The sequence below is a fragment of the Chaetomium tenue genome (assembly GCF_020726465.1).
Source record: "Chaetomium tenue strain MPI-SDFR-AT-0079 chromosome Unknown F5144scaffold_4, whole genome shotgun sequence".
Classification (NCBI taxonomy): Eukaryota; Fungi; Ascomycota; class Sordariomycetes; order Sordariales; family Chaetomiaceae; genus Chaetomium; species Chaetomium tenue.
Genome location: NW_027117332.1, coordinates 1,399,169 through 1,423,178, shown reverse-complemented (window position 1 = coordinate 1,423,178; position 24,010 = coordinate 1,399,169). Strand labels below are relative to the sequence as shown.

The window sequence follows — 24,010 nt, the reverse complement described above, 5'->3', positions numbered from 1 at the left end:
GCCATGCCATATACCCTGACCCGAAATCCAAACGCCGTCCCCTATCCGAACCCTTTCGTCCACAACATCACATCGCCTCCCCCCCTTTTTCGCCCACCCCTTCCCCCCCTCACAACCCCCCCTTATACCCTCACAACCTCACAACCCCCCACCACTCTCCCTAACCAACCACCCCCTCGCCCTCTCAATCCTCCCCACCACCCACCCCAAATCCCACCCCACCCCCTCCAACACCGCCAACTCCTCCCCACTCAACACCTCCTCCTCCCTCCCCTCCCGCTGCGCCGCCCACACCCGCCCGCACAGCTCCGTCAGGCAGGCATGCGCCAGCGCCGTCGCTCCGTGCCCCCCCTGACTGCTATCTCCTCCTCGAAGGGTGATGGCGCTGCGGGGGCCGGCCCAGGCTTGCAGGAGGGTGGTTAGTTCGGGGGTGGGCGGGAAGTTGCCGGCGGGGAGGTGTTGCAGGTGGGTGAGGTGGAGGATGAGGAGGATGCGGTTGGGGGGGGTGGTGGTGGGGGAGAAGGGGGGGGGGGTGAAGGGGTTGGTGGAGGGGAGGGGGGGGAGGGGTTTGGAGGGTTTGCGGCGGAGGAGGTGGTGTGGTTGTCGTTGTGATGGTGGATGTTGCTGCGGTTGTCGTTGGGTTTGGGGTTCCGGGCTCACGGGTATGATGGTTGGAGAGAGGTGCGGGTTTCGGTTGGGTGCTGTCGCTGTGGCGGGCCGGTAAGGGAAGGAAATACGGTGGTGCTGGAGGGGGCTCAAGGGTGGGAGCTGGAAGGCGTTAGTAGGACAGTCGTGGGGAAAGAGGCTGGGAGAATGGGTTAAGGTACCTGTGGAGGATCTTCGAGTGGGCTAGATGTAAAGGATTCTTTTTCTGATTCTTGGTTCTCCTGCCGTCTTGCACCGAGGAGGAAGAACCCCACGAGCGCAATGTCAACGAAACTAGTCACAACTGTCAGCCGCCGACTGGTATCTTGTGTTGATGCCATGAACGACATACATGCCTAATGCGGACAAGGCGCATCCGACTCTAGTCCAAGTCGAGACCTGGTGGCAGTCTGTCCCGCTGGCGACGAGGCTCACATGCCTCGCAAAATACGACAACGGGCAGCACCAGAGCCCAGCACAGACGGCCAGCCATGGTAAGATCACGAAATAGTGATAGGACCCAGGTTTTGACCGAGTGATGTAACAGTATACACCAAGTAACAAGTGCAAGCTAGTCTATCCAGTCATTAGTTTCGTTTCCCGGGTAGGTATCGGGCTACCAGAACTCACGGCAACCACGGCCAGGGCGAACGGGACAGATTTCCCGCCAAATACAAAAACTGAGGCATAAATAGCGATGGCGGCGATAGGGACGTGAATAAGAAGCAGCCATCCAAAGAGGTTAGGGACTATCACCCGCTTTACAGACATTGTCACCTCATGACAACAGCATACGCATCAAGTCGTTATAAGTCTTTAGAAAGCGATGGAAGTTGTTGTTTCGCCACAAAATAAAAATGTTCACGTTCGCCGCAGAGCGGACAGGCCGAGGAAAGGCAGCGCAGCCATGACACAGACGATGGAGACGGCGGCGCTTTGGGGTCGAGTCTAGACTCTTTTCAACCAGGTCATTGACAACAAGGAGCCAAGACTCCAAGTATCTGGCCTAAAACATCTCAGGACGAAACAAAGCGTGATGGCGGAACGGCTGCAGCCACCAGGGGCATGCTTGTTTTGATAGGGCATTGGGGTCAGATGCGAGACGCAGGAGTGAGACATTTGGAGAAAAGGAGGGTTAGCGGCGGGAAGGGGAGGGGTGTTGGAGAGGTAAAAAATTGGGAGTGTATTCGCGAATAAATTGATAGATGTCGATGGGGGTTAATACCAAATGCTATCGTATAAAGAAAGATAACCTTTTCGCGATGGTAACTGGTAACTTTGACGTTTGAAAGATAGTTAGGTAGTTTGAGAATGAGTGTTGGTTGTTCAGGGTTCGGTCCTTGCCTACCGACGAGCCGATGGAGATGTGGGGATCTCTCAGCGGAGCTAGCGCCGGTCGGACTTGCTGTCTGTCAAGTGTCAAACAGTTCGTTTCTGTTAGCGCAAAAATTCACCCTGGCAGAAGAAGAATGGGAAGAAAAATGAGGAAGGAGAGAAGGGAGAAGGAGGCAGTGAGGCGGCAAAGGGATATAGATATTTCGTGACCACATCCTTCCCCGTCTCTCCTCCTTCGTCCCAATGACGATGCATCTCGAGGCATCCTCGCCCTCAATTGGGTCAGACGCTCAGAAACCCAAACAGGAAGTGTTCACGCGATGATTGGCTTTCTTTCCAACAACTCCACCACTCGGATTCATAATTCGACCGCGGCTCCCATCCCAAGCCACAGACACGCAACCGTTACGACTCTCTTGAAATGAGCAGACTACGTATATCAACCTGAAACCACCTCGCCGGCGGCCTCTAGACCTGATAGCAGCCATGGGAGATGAAAGTGAGGCTGAGCGCGACAACCCAATTGCGACTGCATCGCGTTCGACAGCCAATCCGATTGGTGAATTCTGCTGACATGCATGATGGGATCCTGGTCAAGCCGTGGTCCTGGCGCCCTTTCTCGGCATGGCCATTGCCGGTTGCCTTTTTACTGCCAGAGTCGGCGTAGCTAGTGGGCTTTGCTGCGCCACGGGGATGCGCAGAGTGCTCGGCGACCGACAATTCAATTCAATCAATCCTTCATTGTGGGACAACTTACTCCACGAGTGAACTGCAAACCAACTACCTACCTATCTACCTATCCATCTATCTCATCGTGGCCGGTTTCTGTCTCTCAAGTCGGATGTCAATTGCTCATTGGGGCCGATCACCTAAACCTCCTGGTTCGAGCTGAATTGACGTCGGGGTTTCCGGGATTGCCGACTCGCCATTCTTCGGACCTGGACCACAGCTCACATCATCAAGGTAGCCGTAGCCAAGCCGGCACGGCGCGTAGTCGGTCGCCTTCACTAAAACAAGCATCGGCCGTCATGGAGCCGCCTCAAGGGTCCGTTGTGGAGGAGAAGATACGTCTTCAGGAGCACCTCCAGCGTCAACAGCAACAAGAGCAACAGCAACAGCAGTCAGTACCACAGTCATCACAGAGCCGCAGTCCTACTTCGGGGAGCAACACGGTGCCCATGACCGAGGAAGAGCTCGAGTCATCACCGGTCCACAACCAAGCACCCCTCATGTACTCTCCCACCCCGAGCCATGAGTCTCCGGCCTACGCTCCCACACACATGCAGATACCCCGGGTCCCCGTCCCCCCTCCCGCCCCGGTCCCCGGCTACACCACCACTCCCCGCTCGCCCACCCCGCCCCCTTACTCGGGCCCCTCCACCCCAGCCCAGGAGCCCGCTCCCGCACCAGAATCCCAAACCGGCGGGCCCAAACCACCCCCTCGGTACCCCGGCCTGCCCGCCCTCGACTACCGCCTCTACAACCCACCCCTCTTCGAGCTCTCCTCAGACACAACCACCATCAAGTCCACCACCGCGCACCTCTCCACCTCAGCCGACGCCCTGGTCGCCCTAATCCGGCAGCAAGCGACCGTGCCCCCCAAACCGCAAATCCACATCACCGGCCGCCGCGGCAGCACGCCCAACAGCGGGCGCGCCGACTTCTCCATCAAGCTCAACCTACTCCCCTTACTCGTGCCCGAGGACCCGCGCCAGCGCATGGACTACCTGCGCTGCGTCGGCGCGGGCGAGGTCGCCTTCCGCGGGGGCACCAAGCCGTCGGACCAGCCCGAGGTCGACGGCGACGGGTCGCTGGACGCGTGGGCGGCTAAGTTTGTGGCCGACACGGCGAGCGTGAAGGCCTTTGCGCTGGAACGGGTGGTGGTCAATTTGGATGTGGAGTGGCTGGAGGGGCAGATCCGGAAGTTGGTGGCGGCGATGCGCTATCCGGGGACGATTTCGGTGGCGTTTCCCATTACGCATAGCAGGGTGGTGGTGCAGAACCCGGATCGGGTGAATAAGTTTATTACGAGTGTTACGGGGTTCTTTGCCGGGAAGAGGAAGTATGAGGTGGTGAAGGCGGTGTGGCCGTTTGCGACGATGCCGAAGGGGAGTGATGCGGATGGGAGGCGGTGCGCGGTGCAGACGGAGGAGGTCTGGTGGAGGGAGTGGAGGGGGCCGATTCGCTATGGTATGTTTTGTCATTTCTGTATGCCATGGGCTGCGGGGCTAACTGGAACAGCAATTGCTACGAAACGGAATGGCTGGGTAACCAACGAAGACAAGCTCGAGGCGCTCATGGAGGGCACGCCAGCGAGTGCGGTGGATGTGGACTGGGGTCCTGAGTACTAGGCCTTGCTCCTAGTGTTGGGATCTAGTTGGGTTTGTGGTCTGGTCTTTTACGCCTGTTGAGGATGATTCTCCGTGGCAGGCTCATAGCGTCGGAGTTTTGGTGTGGGAGCGGGTATTTGGATACCTGCGGTAATGTCTATTCATGTTTGGGTTGGGGTTGGATAGGGGTAGCTATCCAGGAGCTGGGCACAGTACATGTTTAACCCAATATACACGGTGCAAATACAGCCTAGCTTTGTTGCCTGTATTTTCTTGGTTTCATTTGATCTTTCTTTTACTTTGCACTTTTTTAGCACCAAGAGTGCCTCTGCATTAATTTCACAAACTCCTAGACGTTCAATGGAACAATGTGTCAGGAATTTAAGGTAGAATGAGTCTCAAAGCAGACGTGAGTCACCCGGAGAGGCCCTGGCAGCGGCCAACGCAGGCTGTGACACCCTACCGAGCTCAGCCCCAGCCTCAGTCGCCCTATTTGCGGGGAAGAAACGGGAGCTTCAGGGGTCATGAGCAGCAACATAACTAAGGGGTATCTCACTCAGATATCACGTATTTATTTAAGATCAGTTTTCAGTTTATCTGGGTTCTTTATTTCATTCATCATCCATATTGTTGCTTAACTGCCTTTACAGAATATTTGATCTCAGATATTAATTTACTTCATCACTTATTCACTTACCCCTTCAACCATCAACCAACCTACCCCCACCACAACAACAACACATAGCACGACACACAACACAACCCCCCAAAATGGCGGAACCATCACCATCACCAATCCAACCCCCCTCACCATCCCCCACCTCCCCCTCATTCACCCTCACCTCCCACGAAACCGCCCTCGCCCTCCTCCCCCCCACCCCCCTCCACCCCCGCCTCGACCGCCTCCGCGCCCTCTACGACGCCGCCTACCCCAAGTGGCCGCCCCACCTCAACCTGGTCTACCCCTTTGTGCGGCCCGACCGCCTGCCTGAGGCCGCTGATCTGGTGGGCGCAGCGCTCGCTTCTTCTTCTTCTTTTTCTTCTTCTTCGTCAGTTGAGGGCGGGGTGGAGGTGTGTCTGGGGCAGGTGGGTGTGTTTGAGCGGAAGAGGGGGGAGGCGAGTACCGTGTTTTTGGAGGATGCGGATGAGACGAGGAGGGAGCGGGTTAGGGGGTTGAGGGAGACTGTGTTGGCTGCGCTTGGGGGGAGCGGGGCGACGGGGAGGCCGTATCGGATGCATTTGACGATGGCGCAGAGCGAGGATGTGGATGGCGCGGCGCATAAGTTTTTGGTGGAGAAGATTGGGCTGTTGCCCCCGGTGGAGTGGCAGGCCGCGGAGCTGGCTGTGTTGGTGAGGGAGCGGGATGGGCGCGGTGGGAGTGTTATGCGTTTGTGGGGGAGGATTGGTCTCAGGGATGGGACGGTGGAGCGGTTGGGGAGGTTGGCGCCGTTTTATAAGGATGTGGGTGTGTTGAAGGAGGTGGATGATGGGGAAGATGAGGACGTGGAGGGGATGGCTGAGAAGGATCAGCTTCAGACCTCGCCGCTGTATTGCGCTGGGGAAGAGCCGGAGCGGTGGACGCCGTTCATGCCGTCAAAGCTGGTCGTGGCGAGCTATAACGTCCTCGCCGAGTTCGAGTGGCCGCCCTCCAGGGCCCGGTATCCGCTCGTGGTGAAGAACATTCTCGCCGAGAATGCCCACGCGGATGTGCTGGTGCTGCAGGAGGTCACCGACGGCTTCCTGTCGTACCTCCTTTCCGACAAGCGGATCCGCGAAGCATATCCGTTCTGCACCCACGGCCCTCCCCACGAGGATGGCATCGAGCCGCTCCCGAGCTACCTCAACATTGTCATGTTGAGCGCGACCCCCCTCGACTGGGAGTATGTTTCCCTGCATCGGAAGCACAAGGGCGCGCTGGTTGCCAAGATCAAACATGCTGGCCGGTCCGACGGCGACAAGTTCCTTCCCGTTGTTCTTGCGGCCGTCCACCTCAGCCACGGCCTAGCTGATGGAGCGGTGGTTGCCAAAAAGACGGACATCAAACGGGTTATCGGCTACCTCTCCGAGAACTATCCCGGGCACCCATGGATTCTGGCGGGCGACTTCAACGTCACGACATCGTCCGTCTCGATTAACACTGCACTCAAGAACAAGGCTATCTCGGACTTGTCGGTCAGCCACCTGGCTAATCTGGATAGCCTTTTCGACGAGGCGAAGCTGGTTGATGCTTGGAAAACCTCCACTGAGCACGACGCTGACGACAGCGAGGTGGAAGGGGAACAAGGCGCCACTTGGGATCCGACCGCCAACGGTATGGCTGCCGCCATGGCAGCCGGAGGTGGCAACACGAGACCTCAGCGCTACGACCGGATTCTTGTTCGCGGCGAGGGCTTCCTGAAAATCACCGACTTCAACATGTTTGGCTTCTTGACAGAGCAAGGAGATGATTCGAAGATGTTTGCCAGCGACCACTGGGGCGTCAGATGTTCCCTAGACATGGGCGACGTTGGTGCTGATGATCACGAGCCGTCGGAGAAGGTTGCCAACCTCATTGTACCCGTCCACCTGGAGAAGGCGCCAGAGCATTTGGCTCAAGCAGGGAGCGTGGAGGCATCTCTACGTGAACTTGGGGTAATTCCCAGCGCGGATGAGGTGGTCAAGCGGAAGAAGGCACTGGACCTCTTGAAGAGCGTGATCCTCGATGCGCCCTCAACAGACGCAGCAGGAGCACGGTCACAACCGGCAGTTGTCATCGTCCCCGTCGGCTCCTACGCCCTCGACGTCTGGACTTCCACCTCCGACATCGACGTCCTTTGCATCGGCCCCTTCAGCACCAACACCTTCTTCGCCCTGGCAACCCAGCGCCTCCGCAAAGCCGCCGCCCAAGGCATCAGGATCCTCCGTAGAGTCCGCGCCAACACCGGCACCATGCTCGAGATCGAAGTCGACGGCATCAAGATAGACCTACAATACTGCCCCGCCACCCTCATCGCCGAGGGCTGGCCCGACGTGCTGCACACCCCCGCCATCGACCCGGTCTGGTCGCTCTCCATTCCCACCCTCTCCAAGCTCAAAGCCCTGCGCGACACCGACTACCTCGCGCGCTCCCTCCCCGACCCAACCACTTTCCGCCTCGCCCACCGCGCCATCAAGATCTGGGCCAAGTCCCGCGGCATCTACGCCGCGCGCTTCGGCTTCCTCAGCGGCATCCAGATCTCCATCCTGCTCGCGCGCGTGCACAAACTCCTCACCCGCACCACCACCACCACTACCCCCACCAATGGGTCACCAACCCCCGAAACCCTCCTCACCACCTTCTTCACCCACTACGCCACCTTCGACTGGGCCCGCCAGCTCGCCTTCGACCCCTTCTTCCACCGCCACACCCTGCCCTACACCCGCACGGCGCGCGAGCCGCTCGCCGTGCTGGGCTATTTCGCCCCCGCGCGCAACACCGCCCTCGCGGCGTCGGTGCCGTCGGCGAAGACGCTCGCGGCGGAGTTTCGTCGTGCTGCGGATGTGTTGAGGGGGGAGGGTGGTGTGCTGGGGTGGGCGGGGTTTTTGGGTGGTGGTGTTGGTGGTGCTGGTGCGAAGGGGGATTTTCTGGCGGCGCATCGGTCATATGTCAAGTTGGATGTGCAGTACTGGGGGATGTCGCTGGCGAGGGGGGCGCAGTTTCTGGGGTGGTTGGAGTCAAGGTGTGTTATGTTGTTGGTGGATCTGCATCGCCGGGCGCCGGGGCTGTTTGTGCGCATGTGGCCGGCACGGTTTGTTGAGGTGAATGAGTTGGGGAAGGGCGAGGAGGAAGAGGGAGAGGACCGCGACTTTAGGGGCTGCTATCTCATCGGCCTTGATAAGGGGTCTCCGGATATGTCCAAGGAGGATCTGAAGGTGGCGCTTGGGGCGCTGCAGACTGTGCTGGGCCGGTTTGAGGCGCAGATGAGGGGGGATGAGAGGTATTTTGATGCTAAGAGTTGTTGGTTGAGTGCGGCGGTGGTGAATAAGGGTGAGTTGGGTGAGCTGGAGCTGGATAGCCGCGAATGGGGCGAGTATACACCAGGGGAGGAGGAACTGGATGAGGACGAGGAGGAAGAGGAGGTAGAGGCTACGTCGGGTCAGGACTCGGAGCACGACGAGTTCGCCAAGAAGGAGAAGAAGAAAAAGGGACAAGCCGCTAGGAAGCAGATTGCTACTGTCGACCTCCGCACCGACAAAACGAAGAAGTTCCGCCCTGCCGCCGATGCCATCAACCGTATCCGGTGGGACCCGCAGCTCGATAGCAGCGACTTCGTGGTCGGCTACGAGGACCGGTTCATTGGGCCGCAGGAGAAGGAGCTGGACGCGTGGAAGGGCGAGCAGACGGACGAGGAGTTCATCCCGCAGCATCGGATCCTGTACTTTAAGCGGAAGAGTGACGGCAAGTTGGTGTGGGATCGGAGGACGCGGTGGGACGAGCTGTTCGGGAACGGAGCTTAGATGCCGGATGGATGCTTCACAACTTGGTATATAAACCTATTCCAGCTTGGACATATCCGAACAAGTATACGGGTATCAAATCTCCTCGCCGCTTTCTGCCGTGGAAATGGCTTCCGCTTTCCGTTTCTTCTCTTGCACAAGCGCATAGTCCATCTCCCACCTGCTGGGCACAACCTCCAGCTTGTTCCTCCAGTCGCCAGGCGTCCTGGCAAAGCCCTTGACGAGGTCTTCGACCGTTTGCTTGGTCACCTTCTTCGGCTCCTCCGGGGCGTCTGGCTTCAGTAATTCCCTCAGGGGTTGCCGCTCGAGCATGGCCCACATCCTCTTCTCTTCGTAGTACGATGCCCTCGCGTCCATCTTGTCCGCATAGGCCTCGTGTGCCCTCTCAGCGCGGATTCGCCGCCGTAGGTTGTCCCGTTGTGGCCCTGATTTGGGGTATTCGAGTGCCGAGTGGATCAAGACCTCATTCATTTCGCGCGTGATGGCCTCCCTTTCTGCGTCGTCTTCGTCGTGCGTTAGAGCCTCCTCATTCTCAACAGCCTGCGGTGTTGCTGCGCCGAGTTCGACTGAACCGTCATCGGATTCCACAGCCGAGATCATGGCTTCATCCAGTTCCTCTTCTGAGGACTCTGTTTCTTCATCTTCGGCGGCGGCGGCGGTATTTGGACCGGTGGCTTCCGGTTCGAGGCCAAGTGCCCGCTCCACCTCATCATACGACATCGGATCCTGCTCATCCTCGCCCTCGTCTTCCCAGCCCATAACAGTCGCATCCTCATTCTCGTACACATCCAACCTCAGCCGCCTCGCACACTTAGCCCAGAACTTGCGGCTATCCGTCGGCAGCCCCAACGACAACGCCGCGGCCTCCACGTCCTGTTTCCACACCCTGTTCCTCGCATACGGGTACAACTCCCTCCTCGCCCTAATCCTCTCCTCCGCCACAAAAATCGTCGCCGCAACCAGCCTCCTCGTGACCTGCACGGCAAGCGCATAAAAGTCCTCCAACGCCGTCGCCCTCACCGCCGGCTCCTCCCCCTCCACCCTCACCCAATTATACTCCTCCACGGCCGAGTTCATAAACACCCGCCCACTCAACCTCAACCAATTCCCCACCCTAAACAGCTCCAACACCCCCCCCAACCCCTCCGGCGGCGCCCCCTCCAACACCCTCCAATTCCCCGCCCCCACCAACCACCCTCCCTCCCCCCACCTCCCCCTCTCCACGGCAACCTCATACCCCTCCACCCGCACCGACACCGCATCCGCCGCCTCCTCCAGCGCCGCCACACACTCCTGGCCCAGCTCCACCGCGGCCGGCACCTCCGCCGGCGCCACCCCCTCCCTCTTTCCCCCGCCCCCCTCCCCCTCCACTCCCTGCCCCTCCCCCTCGCGCCGCAGCAGCGCCAGGTACGCAGCGACCTCCAACTCGCCCTTGGTGCGCACGCGCGCAGCAATCCCCGCGGCGTCGTCGCGCCCGAGGCGGGCGAGCGCTTCGAAGAAGAGGGTCTTTTCGGCGCTGCTCCAGTGGGTTAGGCCGAGTTGGGAGGGCTCCAGCGTGGTTTTTTTGTTGGGGTGGGGGTTGTCGTCGGTGGGGGGGACGAACTGCTGCGCGGCGTCGCGGATGTCGTCGTTGAGGAGGGCGAGGTAGGCTGGGTGGAAGGTGGCGGTGCGGTGGCGTTTGAAGGGCCGCGGGGAGTCGGGGTGGACTGTTGCTGTTGTTGTTGCGGGGGGTTCTGCGGCTGCTGTGCTGGAGGGGTAGGGGGTTGGGGAGAGGGTGCGCTTGCGTGGGAAGGAGCGGTAGGTGTGGGTTGGGGTGGGCGGGACGGTGCTGTAGGGGGATGGGGCGGGCGGTGGTTCTCGTGGTGGGGGTAGGATGGGTCGGGTGTTGGCGCTGGGCGAGGGGCTGTCGTGGCTGTCGTGGCTATTGACTGAGGATCCTGAGTATTGTCCTGAACGTTGAGATTGGTCGTCGAGGTCGTCAGGGTTGTTGATATCGTCGATTATGTCCTGATTGCCGTCCTCATCTTCGGTGTTGTCGTCATTCTCCCGATCCTCAAGCTCCCCTTCATCGCTTTCTGGAATTTCGTTCGAGTGTGCCCTTGCTCGGTGTGGCTGTTGCAACTGCCTGAGAGCCATCGACACTGATTCTCTTAGGCGACCGGCGTCCTGAACGCCATCGTCGCTTGATTGATCCAAGTCCATCTTCGGCTAGTATTTGACGATTGATAGAAGAAAAGAAAAGGTGTGGATTGCGCAAGGTTGGCAAGAAAAGTTAATGGTCTCGGCTACCATGGCCAAAAAAGCCTAAGCTTTAAATCCGGGATGTCTGGATTTATAGATGCACTTTTGGTTACCATGAAAATGACGAGATTCCACATGCCTCATGAAATCAATGCACGACTCGAGTCGTTCACTCGTCGGATGAGTTCAAGATGAAAATATTGAATGGAAACACTGGTCGCAGTCGTAAGCGCACAGTGCCAGCCGATCTCCAAAAAGAAGTGTTAACCAATCGCGTCTCTGGTCGGTCTTCCAGGGATTGTTTTGTCAGGTGGTGACCGCTGGTGCCAACGTCAATCTTAGTCGTGAAACTTCCAAAGCCAAAACATCAGCGATCGCGAGCAATGATTTCAAGGCAAACATGAAACGATTAGTTGCGGTAGCTCTCAGAACGAGGGCGCCGCGCGGGGTGGCGAGATCACCATTCCAACCATGTTCACATCGGGGGATATCCAACTCGAAACGGCGATTTCTCGATGAACAAGTGCCAGACTTGCCCGACTTGCCAGAGACACCCGAGATACCCCCGACCCCCCGACCCAAGGCTCTTGTTTTGCGTAAATACCAAGAAGAGTGTATCCAGTCTGTTTTGCAATCCATCGAGGATGGCCACAAGCGTTTGGGCGTATCCTTGGCCACTGGCAGCGGCAAGACTGTAGGAAACTTGCCCTGTGTCAACGAAGAGAAAGAAAAAAAAAAACATCGCTGACGGTGCCAGGTCATCTTCACTCAACTTATTGGTCGAGTCAAGCCTCGGTCGGAGAGGGCAACCCAAACCCTTATCCTAGCCCACCGGCGAGAACTCGTCGAGCAAGCCGCCCGGCATTGCTCCAACACGTACCCGGATAAGACCATCGAGCTCGAGCTCGGCAAGCTGTCGGCTTCCGGCACTGCCGACATCACCGTGGCCAGCTTGCAGAGCATCATCTCTAGAGATCGCCTTTTGAAGTTCGACCCTGACCGATTCAAGCTGGTTCTTGTTGACGAGGCCCATCACATCGTTTCTCCAGGTTATTTGAAGGTGCTGGCTCACTTCGGTCTCAGGCACAAGCAGTCCGACTCTCCACATTTGGTCGGCGTGTCGGCCACATTTTCTCGTTTCGACGGGCTCCAGCTGGGCGCGGCCATCGACGAGATAGTATACCACAAGGACTATGTGGATATGATCAGCGAGAAGTGGCTCAGCGATGTCGTCTTTACCACTGTCGAGAGCAAGGCAGACCTGTCCAGAGTCAAGCGAAAGGGCCAAGGTGGGAGTGGCGAGTTTGATACCAGTGCCCTCTCCCACGCGGTTAACACCGTCGAGCTCAACGACGTCGTCGTCCGCGCTTGGTTTGCCAAGGCCGCCGGGAGGAAATCCACTCTGGTGTTCTGTGTCGACCTCAACCACGTCTCCGCCTTGACCCAGAGATTTCGCCATTACGGCGTAGATGCTCGGTTCGTGACAGGCGATACGCCGACGCGCGACCGAGCTGAGCGCCTGGACGCCTTCAAGAAGGGCGAGTTCCCCGTGCTCGTCAACTGCGGTGTCTTCACCGAGGGGACTGACATCCCCAACATCGACTGTATCGTGTTGGCGAGACCAACCCGATCGCGAAATCTCTTGATCCAGATGATTGGCCGCGGTATGAGACTACACGCTGGCAAGCAGGATTGCCACATCATTGACATGGTAGCTGGCCTCGAGACCGGCATTGTCACCACCCCCACCTTGTTTGGGCTGGACCCTGACGAGTTGGTGAACGAGGCATCGGCCGACAAGATGTTCGAGATATTGGACCGTAAAGAGGCAGAGAAAGCGAGGGAGTCTCAAGTACGGCAGCGCATGGCCGAGGCCGAGTCGACGGGGCGCTCCTACAACGTCACCTTTACCGAATACGACTCGGTTCTCGATCTAATTGCCGACACGTCGGGCGAGAAGCATATTCGCTCAATTAGCCAACATACTTGGGTACAGATTACCCCAGACAAATTCATCCTCAACGGCCCCGAGGGAACGTATCTGAAACTAGAGAGTGTTCCCGACTCAGGACCTGGCCAGCCCAAGTTTAAGGCATGGGAAGTGAGGGCTCTGCCAGCAGGGGTATCGAAATCGCCTTATGCAGCTCCCCGTGAGGTTCTAAGCGCAGTACTTTTTGCAGATGCCGTCCATGGTTGCGACAACTATGCCAAAGAGAACTACCCCTTCTATATCATCGGGACAAGAATGCCGTGGAGGAAGGCACCAGCCACCGAGGGGCAGCTCAAATACCTGAATAAGCTGAGAGGCGCCAAGGAAGAGCTGGGGCCAGAAGACATCACCAAGGGCAAGGCGGCCGACATGATCACCAAGCTCAAGCACGGTGCCCGAGGTCGGTTTGCGAGCATCGAGGCTGTCAAGAAGAAGCAACAGAAGTCGGCCGTTTCCGAAGAGCTGTACCTTACAAGGAAACGCAATGAACGTGTCATGGTTGGGCCGTTGTCTGCTTGAGCATTGGGCATTTAGTATTAGCAATGGGTGCACGGCAAAAGGTAGAGACGAAAGCACACGGTTGTCGCTGTGCATTGGCCACCATCTCGCCGTGTATCATTGCCAGGATTGGATGAGAGCAAAGGCAGCAGGAACAACTTAAGGTTCAGGTTGCCACCTGCTTGCAACAGGCGTACCTTACCTGCGTACCTTACCTAAGTTTTCACTGACCTACATGTTGTGGGGGAAACAGTGGTGGTCAAAACTCGCCCCTCTTTACCTAATCGAAGCGATTCTGGCTTCACTCGATCGTACCTACCTCCCACCTACCACCTTGATCAATCGACGAATCGTGCCTTCCTTCGACACCGTCTTCCATCCCCGCGCCCGGGCCCTTCGCTCACTGCAATCGTTGGATTCCATTGTTGGGACCAGCACGTTGGATTATATTTGTTGGTGTTCACACAGCGTCCGGCTGGAGTTGACTGCTCCCAGCGGCTCTTAGTCGGCTGGGTGGTTTAGCTTTCGCCTCCCAAACAATCCGACTTATTCTACTTCTTCTACTTCTTGTTTTCGAGACGCCAAACCCATTCTTGGTCTTCAATTTAGACCCCGAGACACGCGCCTTTCTCTCGCACACCCAATCCGACTAACTTCCAATCAACTTTTCGACTACCCCGAACCCGTTGCTCGCTTTCGCCCTTCGGATTTGACCGCGACCCCATGATTCTGGGAAACCCCTCGTGGGAACAGCTTTGAAGTTGGACACTTCTCACCTCGATCATCCCTTCGCTTTTCTACCAATCTCACTCCAATACCACGACCATACAAAATGGTTTCCAAAACGGCCTTGGAAGTTAGGGCGGCGCCAACGCTTGCCGCGCCTTCTTCTGAGAGGATTTTGCAAAACCAGCAGAGCGAGCAGATCGAGCAGAACCTGTTGGAGACACAAACATCTGCTTACATCGAGCGCCAGGACGGGATATCGATGGCTCCGTCGGCATCTCGCCTCACTACCGAAATTCCTCAAATAATCATTCGCGCTATCGGCACCGGCCCAGCATTGATCACATATCCTGGGGCAAACCTGGCCCAAAACGAGTGTCCGCAGGATCACAAACAGTTGGATGCCGATAAACCCGACAACCACGACAATCCCGATTCCGGTGCCATGCCTGAAAGCGGGAATAGCCCTCACGGGTCTTATTTTCAAGGAGTGTCGGCGGCAACAGCCACCATGGCGATCACTTACTCGCCAGCTGCTTTCCCTGCGGACACCGATCTACCGAGCGTTTTGGCATCACTCACGCTCCGGGAGAGCAATCCAGTGCGGGATCATCACGATACCGTTCCTTACAAGGGAGCTTCTACTTCGAATTCCCATGGGAAAGTCACTTGTCTGGAACCACGCTTGGAAGACATCACATCATCGCTGCGTCCGGGGATCGATTTGATAACTGCCACTCGGCCGGCCTCCACTTCCCTCGAGACGATCCAGGCGGCGCAAAATAAGGACACAGCACCCGGCAAGGAAGATGAAGCTTTACAATCCGATAGCGATGGTGACGGTGATGCGGTTTCTCAAGCGCCACCGCGTGATATCCCCCGCGTGTCAACGCCTTCAGTGCGGCGCCCAACGACCTCTCGAGTTTTACATTCCGCCCGGGCGCGGAGGAAGAGCAGCCACCGGACGACTCGGAAGAAGGCCAAAAGTGGAAACCAGGCATCGCAACGATCTCGAGTCCCGCAAGGGCCACAGGCCGACATCGCGGTTTCTGCAACTGGCCGTCAGCCCGAAATCCCCAAAGTTGATATGAGAGGAGTTCCCCATATCGTAGGCGGACTGGTCGAACACTCTTTGGGCCTCGACAATCCCCTCTTTGCCAAGCAGGTCGAGGGTGACCCCTCTGACCCTTACAACACCGTCAAAGTCTACCGTCATGCGTTTTTCCATTTCCCACCGCCCGACATGGGGGAGCACAACCGCGAGTTTGAGAGGGAGCTGGAAGAGAGTCGGCCGATCTACGAGGGCTTTGATTCGGCTACCATCGACCAACAACTCCATGGTTATGCCGCGCAGACTAAAGTATTCGCCGAGATAATGGAGGAGCACCGAGCTGACCTGAACCGTCTCAAGGATGTCTTCGTGTCCAACGAGAAGAACCTTGTTCAGTTGGGTTACGAGCGCCAGCGGGCAATGTCGAACACGCTTCCTCGTGGGGAGGAAAAGACTCGAAAAAAACGAGCGAAAGTTATCGCCATGGTTGCCGAGGCGGAGGAACTCCTGATGAAGGAGCAGGATGCAGTGCGCGAAGAATCGAACGAGATCATCATGCGAAGCCGTGCTAATATCACGCGTGCGCTCGGTCTTGACCTCCGAGCACCCACCATGATTGACCAGAAGCGGACTCGAGCTAGCCAAAGGAAGATGATGGAGGAACAAGACACAGAGCTGGGCATCGCGGCGGCAATGGTCGGGCTCCGAGGCAACCTAAAAGAACAAGACAACCGGACTCACGATGCTATTATTCGCAACGCCCAGCTTGTCGTCGACGAAAGAATGAAAGCGTTCGATCAGGAGGACAATTGGCGCAAGCCAGAAAGGCCGACCCCTGTCACCCCCACATCGAATTTCGATACCATTGTCACCGCAGTGCCAGAGTGGTTCCTCATTCTGGAAGCCAAAAATGTGATCCCGCTGCGAGGTTCCACGCTCCTAGAAAAGTTTAAGGACCTTCTTCTGCAGGTGGAAACCTCGGTTTATAATATGAGGGAAGAGCAGCGGGACCAAGAGCTTCGGCCAACCAAGCATACGTGGAACAAGGAATACCATAAACCCGACAACGCCTGGCCTAGTGCCCTACAGCGCATCCGTGGGGGTTGGTGGCATTGCCGTGACGGCCCCGACGCAGCCTCTCCCGAGCGCAGCTGTAAGCTCTGCCACCGACAGGTCCGCGTGGGGGATCCAAATCCATCTGCGGCGAAGTGGCATCAGTGCCTTCTTGAAGAGATTGAAACGGCCCAAGCCGAGGCGAACAGAAAAGACCGATTGTCTCTCAAGTACCGGCTGCAGCAAGAGCACGAGGATATCAACCGGTACTGGCAGCACCGTGAGTGGTGCCGCTCGGGTGGTGGTGTCCATATTAGTGAGGTGCTACACGGCAGGGATGTTAACGATCTGAACTACCGGTCCTCGGCTGAGCCGCAGTCGTGGCAACACCCGGGTCCTTCGTCCCAGCCTCTCGAGCCCCACGACAAACAAGCCGACGAGGAGACTTTGGCCTCTCAGGCCACGCCCTTGCCGAGCCCACAGCATCCGTGTGACCCCCGGATGCCCAGGTCGCTACCAGGCAGACAGATCAGCCCCGGCAGTCGCTCGGCCGGAGGACCTTCCACGCCGCCGCGGCACCTGAGCCGGTCGCCATTGTTTTACGAGATGCTATCCGGCGGAAAACTGAACGGAGACCCAAATGTACACGGTATCAGCCCGTCCCGGCCGCGACCTCTTCCTGGCTCGCCCATGTTCCACGAGCTGCTGTCCGGTAGGAAGATCGAGGAGGACATCGCGACCCAGGCTGCACCAACTCCCGGGCTGCACCGCCAAAACTCTTCCCAAGTCCACGATATTCTCCACGACAGACAAGCCAACAATGATACTCCGTCGCCCGCCCGGGACGGTCCACCTCGACCCCGGTCGTCGCTGTCCCTCGCGAGTCAAAAGAACAAACAGAAGACGGTTTCTTGGCAGCTTTGAGCCGTTTTCTTCCTTTCTCGGGCGCAGCCCTAGCCATCGGATTGACGGTGTCGAGTCAAACAGGTCTTTGTTCCCTCCCTATGTTGCACTCGTTTGATGTTGGCCTCGTCGTGTATATACATAATTCATTTAGGGGCATCTCGTCTACATGACCTTCCCTCTATTTCGGTTTTGATGTCCCCTTTTCTCGTTTTGTTTTTGGCGTTCAATTGGACGGCAGTCATAGGTTATGGATGCGGTATTCGATACCTTCCTTGGGAGTTGGGGGAAGGCCGGCGGGATCGGAGCGCATACCCATATCGGATGTTTGCAGCGGCTTTACTAACTAATGTTAATTTCGGGAGGTGAACAGGGTCTGTTTAGGAAGTTGGGATTATTGAGGAGCAAAAGGTTGGGGAAGACCCCTTCGATATAGGAGAGACCTAGGTCGGTCAAGGGCTACTTGGGCGCAACAGGGTTTAGAGAAAAGGCGGATGGGATCGCTGCTCCTTTCCATGGCTTGCGCAAAGGGATCTATCTCACGGACGGGTGGGCAGGTTCGCGCACTGTATTTTATGGCCCGTTTTCTTTTTTCTTTCTTCTTCTTAGCTTCACGGGTGGGCACTGTGGTTTTGTTCTTGCATGTCCCCGGGACTCAGCAGGATGCGGTACTGGTTACTCTTAGTTTACTCAGCGGGTATGGACACGGGCAATACCGTCGTTGACATCGGCATGCACGGCGTTAGTTATCGGCAAGAGAAGGGAGTAACTCGACAGATATTATCCATCTAGGAGAAGAATTGAGTTGTATTATAGCGTGCAGTCTGAGAGGAGCGGATCGTGTCATTCTAATCGTCGTGCGGGTCTCTCTCCAGGTCGTGTCTAGAGTGATGCCGTGGTTGTATCTGAGTTGTGCGGTCTTGGTGTGGTATGCGGGCAATAACTGGCAGCCCTTCCTCGTGATCCAGTTTCCCCCGCCATTATTTTCGTCTTTTCCTCCGCGATGCCATCTCCGCTTAGGGTGAGCATCCCCCTCCGTCTTTGGAGGGCCCAATCCCCTGTCGTAAAGGTAGCATTTCCTTCATCATCCCATCCCTCTCCTCATTACGTCTCCCCAGGCGTAAATTGCGCGTCATCCAAGTCCATTATTGCCGTCCCATCCCATCCCATCCCTCGTCTCTACCACACGCCGGGATCAACTCCCAAATCGTCTTACGCCCCTAGTCATTCTCAGCACCGCCAGCCCCGGACTGCGCTGCCCTGTAACCATCCTGCCATCCCTTCCCCTAGTAATACCCAACAACCCTCCTCCCCGAAACCACTGCCCCGGCCTCCCCACCGTCAACGCCATCAGCCGCCGGACTGCCCCGCCTCCTCGGCCCACCCTCACCCTCACCCTGACCCGCACTCACACTCACACCCTTAGACAGCAGCAGCCCAGGCGAAGGGGAACGTGAACCACCATCGGAAGAACCAACAGAAGACTGCCCCTCCGCCTGCGCGAGCCCCCAACTGGCGCGGTGCGTCTCGCAGTACTTGTCGGTGCGCTTGTGGGTCAGCCAGCTGTTGCAGCCCTCGCGGTCGGGCGGGCAGCGGTGGACGATGGGGGCCAGCTCGGTGCAGCCGCAGCGGAAGGAGAGGCTGACTTTCCAGCAGAAGTATTGCCGTGTCATCTTCCTTTTTTTGTATTTGTGTTTTTATTGGTTTGGGTTGGGTTGGTGGGTTTCGGGGGTTGGTTTTCCGGGGTCGTTGGGTCTTGTTCTTTCTTTCTCCTTGTTGTTGGGGACTTGTGACTACCGATGGATGGGGGAGTGCGCGGTTATGGTACCCGTACCCTAGAAAGCGGTGTGGGCTGGTATGGGTGATCGGCGGGGGTGGATGGGGAGAGGCTAAGATGGCCTGGGAAATAGAAGGGTCGTGAAGGAACAAAAAACAAGTGAATATATATCTATTTTACAGGAGGAAGTGGCCTGTTCAAGATATATCCTTCAAGGATGGCAGTTGGTGGGCGAACAAAGATGTTGGGGACGGGATGCTGTTTCACCATTACAAAGTCGGTGTGAGGAGGAAGAAAAGTGAGGCTGAGGGCAGGACACAGACTCTGCTCGTGCTCAAGCTGTGTTTCTTTTTCTCGTGGAGGAGGAAGAAGTCTCGCTGCGGTGTGAGGATGGGCAGCGTTGATGAAAGTGACAGGTTGTAGGACACTTGTCCTAGGCGGGAGAGGGGATTCATAATACTCTGGCGATTCCGACAAGTCCCTCGTTGCTGACTGTCTGTTGGCTACCTGGCTCCCTGGCTGGCTGTGCCGGCTGTGCCAGGCCATTGAGGATGAGGCACGAGGCTGCGGCCTTCTGCACTGGACCCTGTTCGGACCCTGAGGCACTTACCTAGGCACCCGATTGGGAGACGAACTCCGACTTCCAGGGTCGTACAGGGGTCTGTCACCCGATGCCGGGGCTCTTCCACATGGGAGTGATGGGGATCTGCCGGCACAGCAGAGCGCCGGTCATTTTTTGATGGAAAAGTTTGAAAATCGCCATGTTCGGGGTAACACTATGTTGTTGACAATGTCTGATGTGCAGTGTTCTGGAGAGGGTTCCATTTCCCTGTTTTAGGCATGGTTGGACCCTTCGGCAATGGGCACCGGGCACCGTGTGTTTAGGCCAGTCTTTAAATTAATAAGTACTGTGCTCTCCGCCGGACGGGTGTGGCCGAGCCCCGGAAAGCGAAAGTGTCGCCCCACTCACACACATGCAGCAGCTGCTGGACTCGTCACCTCAACTAACGTTGACTCTGCTGCCGTCATTGGCGACCTGGCGTCGTGTTGCAATTGACATTTGACAACATTTTCCCAAACCACTTGTGCCCTTGCAGACCAGACGGCTGCGGTGTCTCTGTTGATGCCAATTCTATACTGCCAGATACTGAACCTAGTATTTTGATTCCTATCTTTGTATTAATAATATTTTGTTACTTCTACCCTTGTGTTAATAGCTGCTGCCCCTGTTGCCCCTTTTGCTTCCATCGGCCATCCATGGCATAACCATCTCGACTTTGCAGAGATTTTCGACATCCATCATCACCCGCATCGAAACCCGAAAACATCAAATTCAAAATGCCACGGCCCGCGACGACCGGATACGAGCGCCTTGCGCAGGCCGACGTTAGCGACGACTCGGACGATGACCCGCTCGCCGCCAGCTATGCCTCGCTGCAACCGCCAACCGCCCCACGTTATGCTCCCATCGGCCAGCCCCGCCCGCACTCGGGCATGGCCACCCCAAAATACTCAGAATCAGCTGGTCTCCGTGATTCGTCCCGGTCCGGGGGCCGTCACCGTCGCCGTAGCCGGAGGAACTCGGGCGTCGACCTGAAGGCTATCAACGCCCGCCTCGAGCGTTGGGCCGATGAGATTGCCTCCAAGTTTAAGCGCGGCCGACACAAGAAGAAGGGCGAGGAGGAGCGTCTCGAGATACACCACTCCGTCTTCCAGCCTCCGGAGGGCGTCCGGCCTGTGACAGCCGAAATGCTGGCCGTCCCGGAGCCCGGTTACATGACCAAGGCCGAATTCGAGGTCATCGTCGACAGCGTCAGATCCGCCATACGACAAGGTGTACATCCCCGTATGATCTCCCAGGGGAGCTCTGGTAGCTACTTTGCGAGGAATCCCGACGGGAAGGTGGTGGGCGTTTTCAAACCCAAGGACGAGGAGCCCTATGCGGCTGGCAACCCGAAATGGAACAAGTGGATTCATCGAAACTTGTTCCCATGCTTCTTCGGCAGAGCTTGGTTTGTCAATTCTAATATGTTCCCTAAACGAGCTGTCGCAACGCTAACTCATCCCCTAGTCTCATCCCCAACCTTTCGTACGTTAGCGAAGCTGCTGCGTACGTCCTCGACGCGCAACTACGGACACACCTCGTCCCATACACAGATGTCGTCTACCTCTCATCTAAGTCCTTCCACTACCCCTTTTGGGACCGGTACGCCTTCTCTAGGAAGAGGAAGGCGTTGCCCCCCAAGCCGGGCAGCTTCCAAGTCTTCCTCAAGGGCTTCAAAGATGCAAACATCTTCTTGCGGGAACACCCATGGCCAGACCAATATCTCTCGGGTTTCCGGACCACAGATCCTCATAGGAAACGAAAGCGGCGATGGGCCGACAACTGCCGTCCGGGCAGCGCGCACAACGATGGAGATAGCGACGATGGCAACGACAGCCCGCAGTCGCAAACCCCAGGCCCCGGCAATTTCGTCTGGACACCGACTCTAAAACAGGCCTTCAGGGAGGAGCTCGAAAAGCTCGTCATCTTGGACTACATTATGCGGAACACAGATAGAGGGTTGGATAACTGGATGATCAAGGTCGATTGGGAGACCGAGCAGGTCTCGGTGGCGTCGGAACCCGTGCACCTCAATATGGACACGTCGGATCCGGAACCGGGGCCGAGGCCAGTCGACCTGTCCCAGAGGGAGCCGCCGAAAACGAGAGCGTCGTACCCTTACCGCGTCGAGCGGCCTATGAACGCATCAACACCAGTGTCGGCCACGCCGGATCCCAAGATCTCATTGGGGGCTATCGACAACTCCCTGTCATGGCCTTGGAAGCACCCTGATGCTTGGAGAAGGTGAGCACATCTCCGAATACTAAAACAAGTACAAACCTCTAACAGTCACCAGCTTCCCCTTTGGTTGGCTCTTCCTTCCCGTCGATCTCATCGGCCGGCCTTTCTCCCAGAAAACTCGGGACCACTTCCTCCCGCTTCTTACATCCACGCAATGGTGGAGCCAGACCCAGCTGGCCCTCCGCCGCATTTTCCAGATGGACAACGACTTTCAAGAGCGTATGTTCGCCCGCCAAATAGCCGTTATGAAAGGCCAGGCCTGGAACGTCGTCGAAACGCTCAAGACGCCCGACCATGGGCCACTTGAGCTCACCCGCCGCGCCAAAGTCTGTGTCTGGGACGACCTCGTCGACGTCCCGGTCGCCGTGCCCATGCGTGTTGCGAGTGCCGAAATGCGCCGCCGCGCCGCCGCCGAGTCCGACCCTGCCGCCCAGTCGGCGACCGCTACAGCCCACTCCAAAGCTAGCAGCGAGGTCATCAGCGAGGAGGAAATGGACATTGGCGCGGCCGGGAGCTCCGGCTCCCACGCAGCGTCTGCCCCCACCACATCTGGCGCCGGCCCTGTTGGCGACCTTCTCGGTATCACTGTCACCAGCCCGCCTGCGAACCTGCCACACCCGGGCCGATTCGAACTGGCGCTGCAGGACGACCTCCCGTCTCCGAGCCTGTCAAGCAATGGCGCCACACTGGGTGACCGTAGCAGCAACCACAGCAACGGGAAACCAACCCGCCCGCAATTCCCGCGCGCCGCCAACAGCCACAGGTCGCTGAACGTCTACTCCCCCGACCGCGGCGCGGGCGCAGACCACCAGACCCGCTTCTCCTTCACCACCACCGCCGCCGCCAGGAGAGAGAGCAACTCGCTTGCTTCGCAGCTCTACAGCAACGGCGGCAATAACGGACGGCCGAGCCTAGACCACGGCGATCCTCAGCATTATGTGGAGCACAGAGAGGAGGATGAGGATCTCGAGGGCGGCGACCTGGGGTATGCGGCCGCGACGGGCATGGAGGGGAACCAGAGGAAGGTGATTGTGGAGCGCTTGGAGATGATCAAGGGCCGGAATCCCGTCTTTACGTGGTGTTGATCTGGTTTATGCCTGTGTTGAGCTGGGTACTGGTCAGTGGGGGATGCGACGTTGGACATGGTTTGTGGTTTGCGGTTCGACGCAGTTGTGGGGGGCATGTGTTGTATTGTACTGTGTAACGGCGCCAGGCATATATCGGTGGGTGGGAGAGGGGATAACCATCGGAATAGAAATAAAGTGGTTTGGTTGTGTAGAACCTGGTTTGCCTCCCTTTTGGTTTTACTCTGAGTAGTTCACTCGTGTCCTGTTTGGAGGAGGCTAGCCGTTCTTCACACAACAATCATCCTTTCTGCTTCTCTCCCTGCTTCTCTCTAGAATCACATTCCCTCATATTTCTATCAACCCCCAAACGAAACAAAAAAGATGCTCAGGTCTGACTTGCCCCACCGGATCCAAAAGTAAGGCTTCATGAAGAGAACAACCCCTCCAGAAAAGCGATTATGACAAGAACATGGCCCCCGAGATATACAATCCTTAATATCAGCCCACCCACAACACAAACTCTCTCTCCGTCATGCGGAACCTTTCCGTCGAAAGGACACACAGACAGTAACACAAAACGTAAAAACAGAAACAAAAAAAACGAGCAACACCACAAAAGCCGGGACCAAATCCAGACCAAGATGAGAAGCACAGATCTACGACACCCGCCAACCGGCCCGCGAACCGAAAGCGAAAAGAAAAAACGACAATGAATGGCCAGACCAATCAACCACCCAGGGGAAAAGGCCGAAAGGTTTAGTTACACAAGCAAGTACGAAGTACGAAGTACAAAGTACCTTTGATTCGTAGAGCCTCGCCTAGCCCACCCAACCTCCGACAACCTCGTCCGCCCCCATCCCCTTTCTTTACCTTTACGCCACGATATCCAGTGAGCGAGCTGTCTAGTTGGCTAGCACGCCCGTTATGTTTCGGGAAAAGGAGATGCCGGGGGACTGGGGGGGGCCGGTTGGGTTTCCAACCCAACACCTCTGACCCCACCGACTCAGATAGAAGGGGAGCGAGCGTATGAGAGGAGAGGAGACGCAACGGAGATTACACGTCTGGGGTGATAG

At 57.3% G+C, this 24,010-nt stretch overlaps 8 protein-coding genes across 8 annotated transcripts; 5 read left to right on the top strand and 3 right to left on the bottom strand.

Moving 5' to 3' along the window:
- Positions 1-138: 138 nt before the first annotated feature.
- On the bottom strand, positions 139-1,416 carry F5144DRAFT_602490 (uncharacterized protein; the record flags this gene model as incomplete). Its single annotated transcript, XM_066791209.1, has 4 exons — positions 139-768; positions 828-939; positions 998-1,221; positions 1,276-1,416. The coding sequence occupies 4 exons, from the start codon at positions 1,414-1,416 to the stop codon at positions 139-141; spliced, it is 1,107 nt and encodes a 368-aa protein (XP_066642836.1).
- A 1,193-nt stretch (positions 1,417-2,609) lies between these two features.
- On the top strand, positions 2,610-4,719 carry F5144DRAFT_229372 (uncharacterized protein). Its single transcript, XM_066783203.1, has 2 exons — positions 2,610-4,170; positions 4,222-4,719. The coding sequence occupies exons 1-2, from the start codon at positions 3,009-3,011 to the stop codon at positions 4,329-4,331; spliced, it is 1,272 nt and encodes a 423-aa protein (XP_066642835.1). The 5' UTR covers positions 2,610-3,008; the 3' UTR covers positions 4,332-4,719.
- A 60-nt stretch (positions 4,720-4,779) lies between these two features.
- On the top strand, positions 4,780-8,823 carry F5144DRAFT_648792 (uncharacterized protein). Its single transcript, XM_066792954.1, has one exon. It carries the CDS (start codon positions 5,082-5,084, stop codon positions 8,784-8,786), a length of 3,705 nt encoding a protein of 1,234 aa, XP_066642834.1. The 5' UTR covers positions 4,780-5,081; the 3' UTR covers positions 8,787-8,823.
- A 206-nt stretch (positions 8,824-9,029) lies between these two features.
- Positions 9,030-11,226, bottom strand: F5144DRAFT_648788 (uncharacterized protein; the record flags this gene model as incomplete). Its single annotated transcript, XM_066792953.1, has 2 exons — positions 9,375-11,226; positions 9,030-9,311 (listed from the first exon to the last, which is right to left on the bottom strand). Coding segments are annotated over exons 1-2 (1,896 nt in total), but the record flags the coding sequence as incomplete, so codon positions are not given.
- Positions 11,227-11,341: 115 nt separating this feature from the next.
- Positions 11,342-13,643, top strand: F5144DRAFT_229326 (P-loop containing nucleoside triphosphate hydrolase protein). The gene is made up of 2 exons (XM_066783201.1): positions 11,342-11,721; positions 11,785-13,643. Exons 1-2 carry the CDS (start codon positions 11,428-11,430, stop codon positions 13,534-13,536), a joined length of 2,046 nt encoding a protein of 681 aa, XP_066642832.1. The 5' UTR covers positions 11,342-11,427; the 3' UTR covers positions 13,537-13,643.
- Positions 13,644-14,183: 540 nt separating this feature from the next.
- F5144DRAFT_229344 (uncharacterized protein) lies at positions 14,184-17,505 on the top strand. The gene has a single exon (XM_066783202.1). The coding sequence runs from the start codon at positions 14,348-14,350 to the stop codon at positions 17,267-17,269; it is 2,922 nt and encodes a 973-aa protein (XP_066642831.1). The 5' UTR covers positions 14,184-14,347; the 3' UTR covers positions 17,270-17,505.
- A 1,029-nt stretch (positions 17,506-18,534) lies between these two features.
- F5144DRAFT_602484 (uncharacterized protein) lies at positions 18,535-18,921 on the bottom strand (the record flags this gene model as incomplete). The annotated part of the gene is made up of 1 exon (XM_066791208.1): positions 18,535-18,921. One exon carries the CDS (start codon positions 18,919-18,921, stop codon positions 18,535-18,537), a length of 387 nt encoding a protein of 128 aa, XP_066642830.1.
- Positions 18,922-20,363: 1,442 nt separating this feature from the next.
- On the top strand, positions 20,364-22,955 carry F5144DRAFT_489224 (phosphatidylinositol 3 and 4-kinase-domain-containing protein; the record flags this gene model as incomplete). The annotated part of the gene is made up of 3 exons (XM_066785713.1): positions 20,364-21,037; positions 21,097-21,873; positions 21,926-22,955. 3 exons carry the CDS (start codon positions 20,364-20,366, stop codon positions 22,953-22,955), a joined length of 2,481 nt encoding a protein of 826 aa, XP_066642829.1.
- Positions 22,956-24,010: the final 1,055 nt, after the last annotated feature.

What these genes read in the sequence shown, in the direction of transcription:
- F5144DRAFT_229372 (XM_066783203.1), top strand. Translation starts at nt 3,009, where the DNA reads ATGGAGCCGCCTCAAGGGTCCGTTGTGGAGGAGAAGATACGTCTTCAG. An exon ending in GAGGGGGCCGATTCGCTATG is followed by an intron (nt 4,171 to 4,221) that starts GTATGTTTTGTC and finishes TAACTGGAACAG; the next exon opens with CAATTGCTACGAAACGGAAT.
- F5144DRAFT_648792 (XM_066792954.1), top strand. Translation starts at nt 5,082, where the DNA reads ATGGCGGAACCATCACCATCACCAATCCAACCCCCCTCACCATCCCCC.
- F5144DRAFT_229326 (XM_066783201.1), top strand. Translation starts at nt 11,428, where the DNA reads ATGAAACGATTAGTTGCGGTAGCTCTCAGAACGAGGGCGCCGCGCGGG. An exon ending in CCACTGGCAGCGGCAAGACT is followed by an intron (nt 11,722 to 11,784) that starts GTAGGAAACTTG and finishes TGACGGTGCCAG; the next exon opens with GTCATCTTCACTCAACTTAT.
- F5144DRAFT_229344 (XM_066783202.1), top strand. Translation starts at nt 14,348, where the DNA reads ATGGTTTCCAAAACGGCCTTGGAAGTTAGGGCGGCGCCAACGCTTGCC.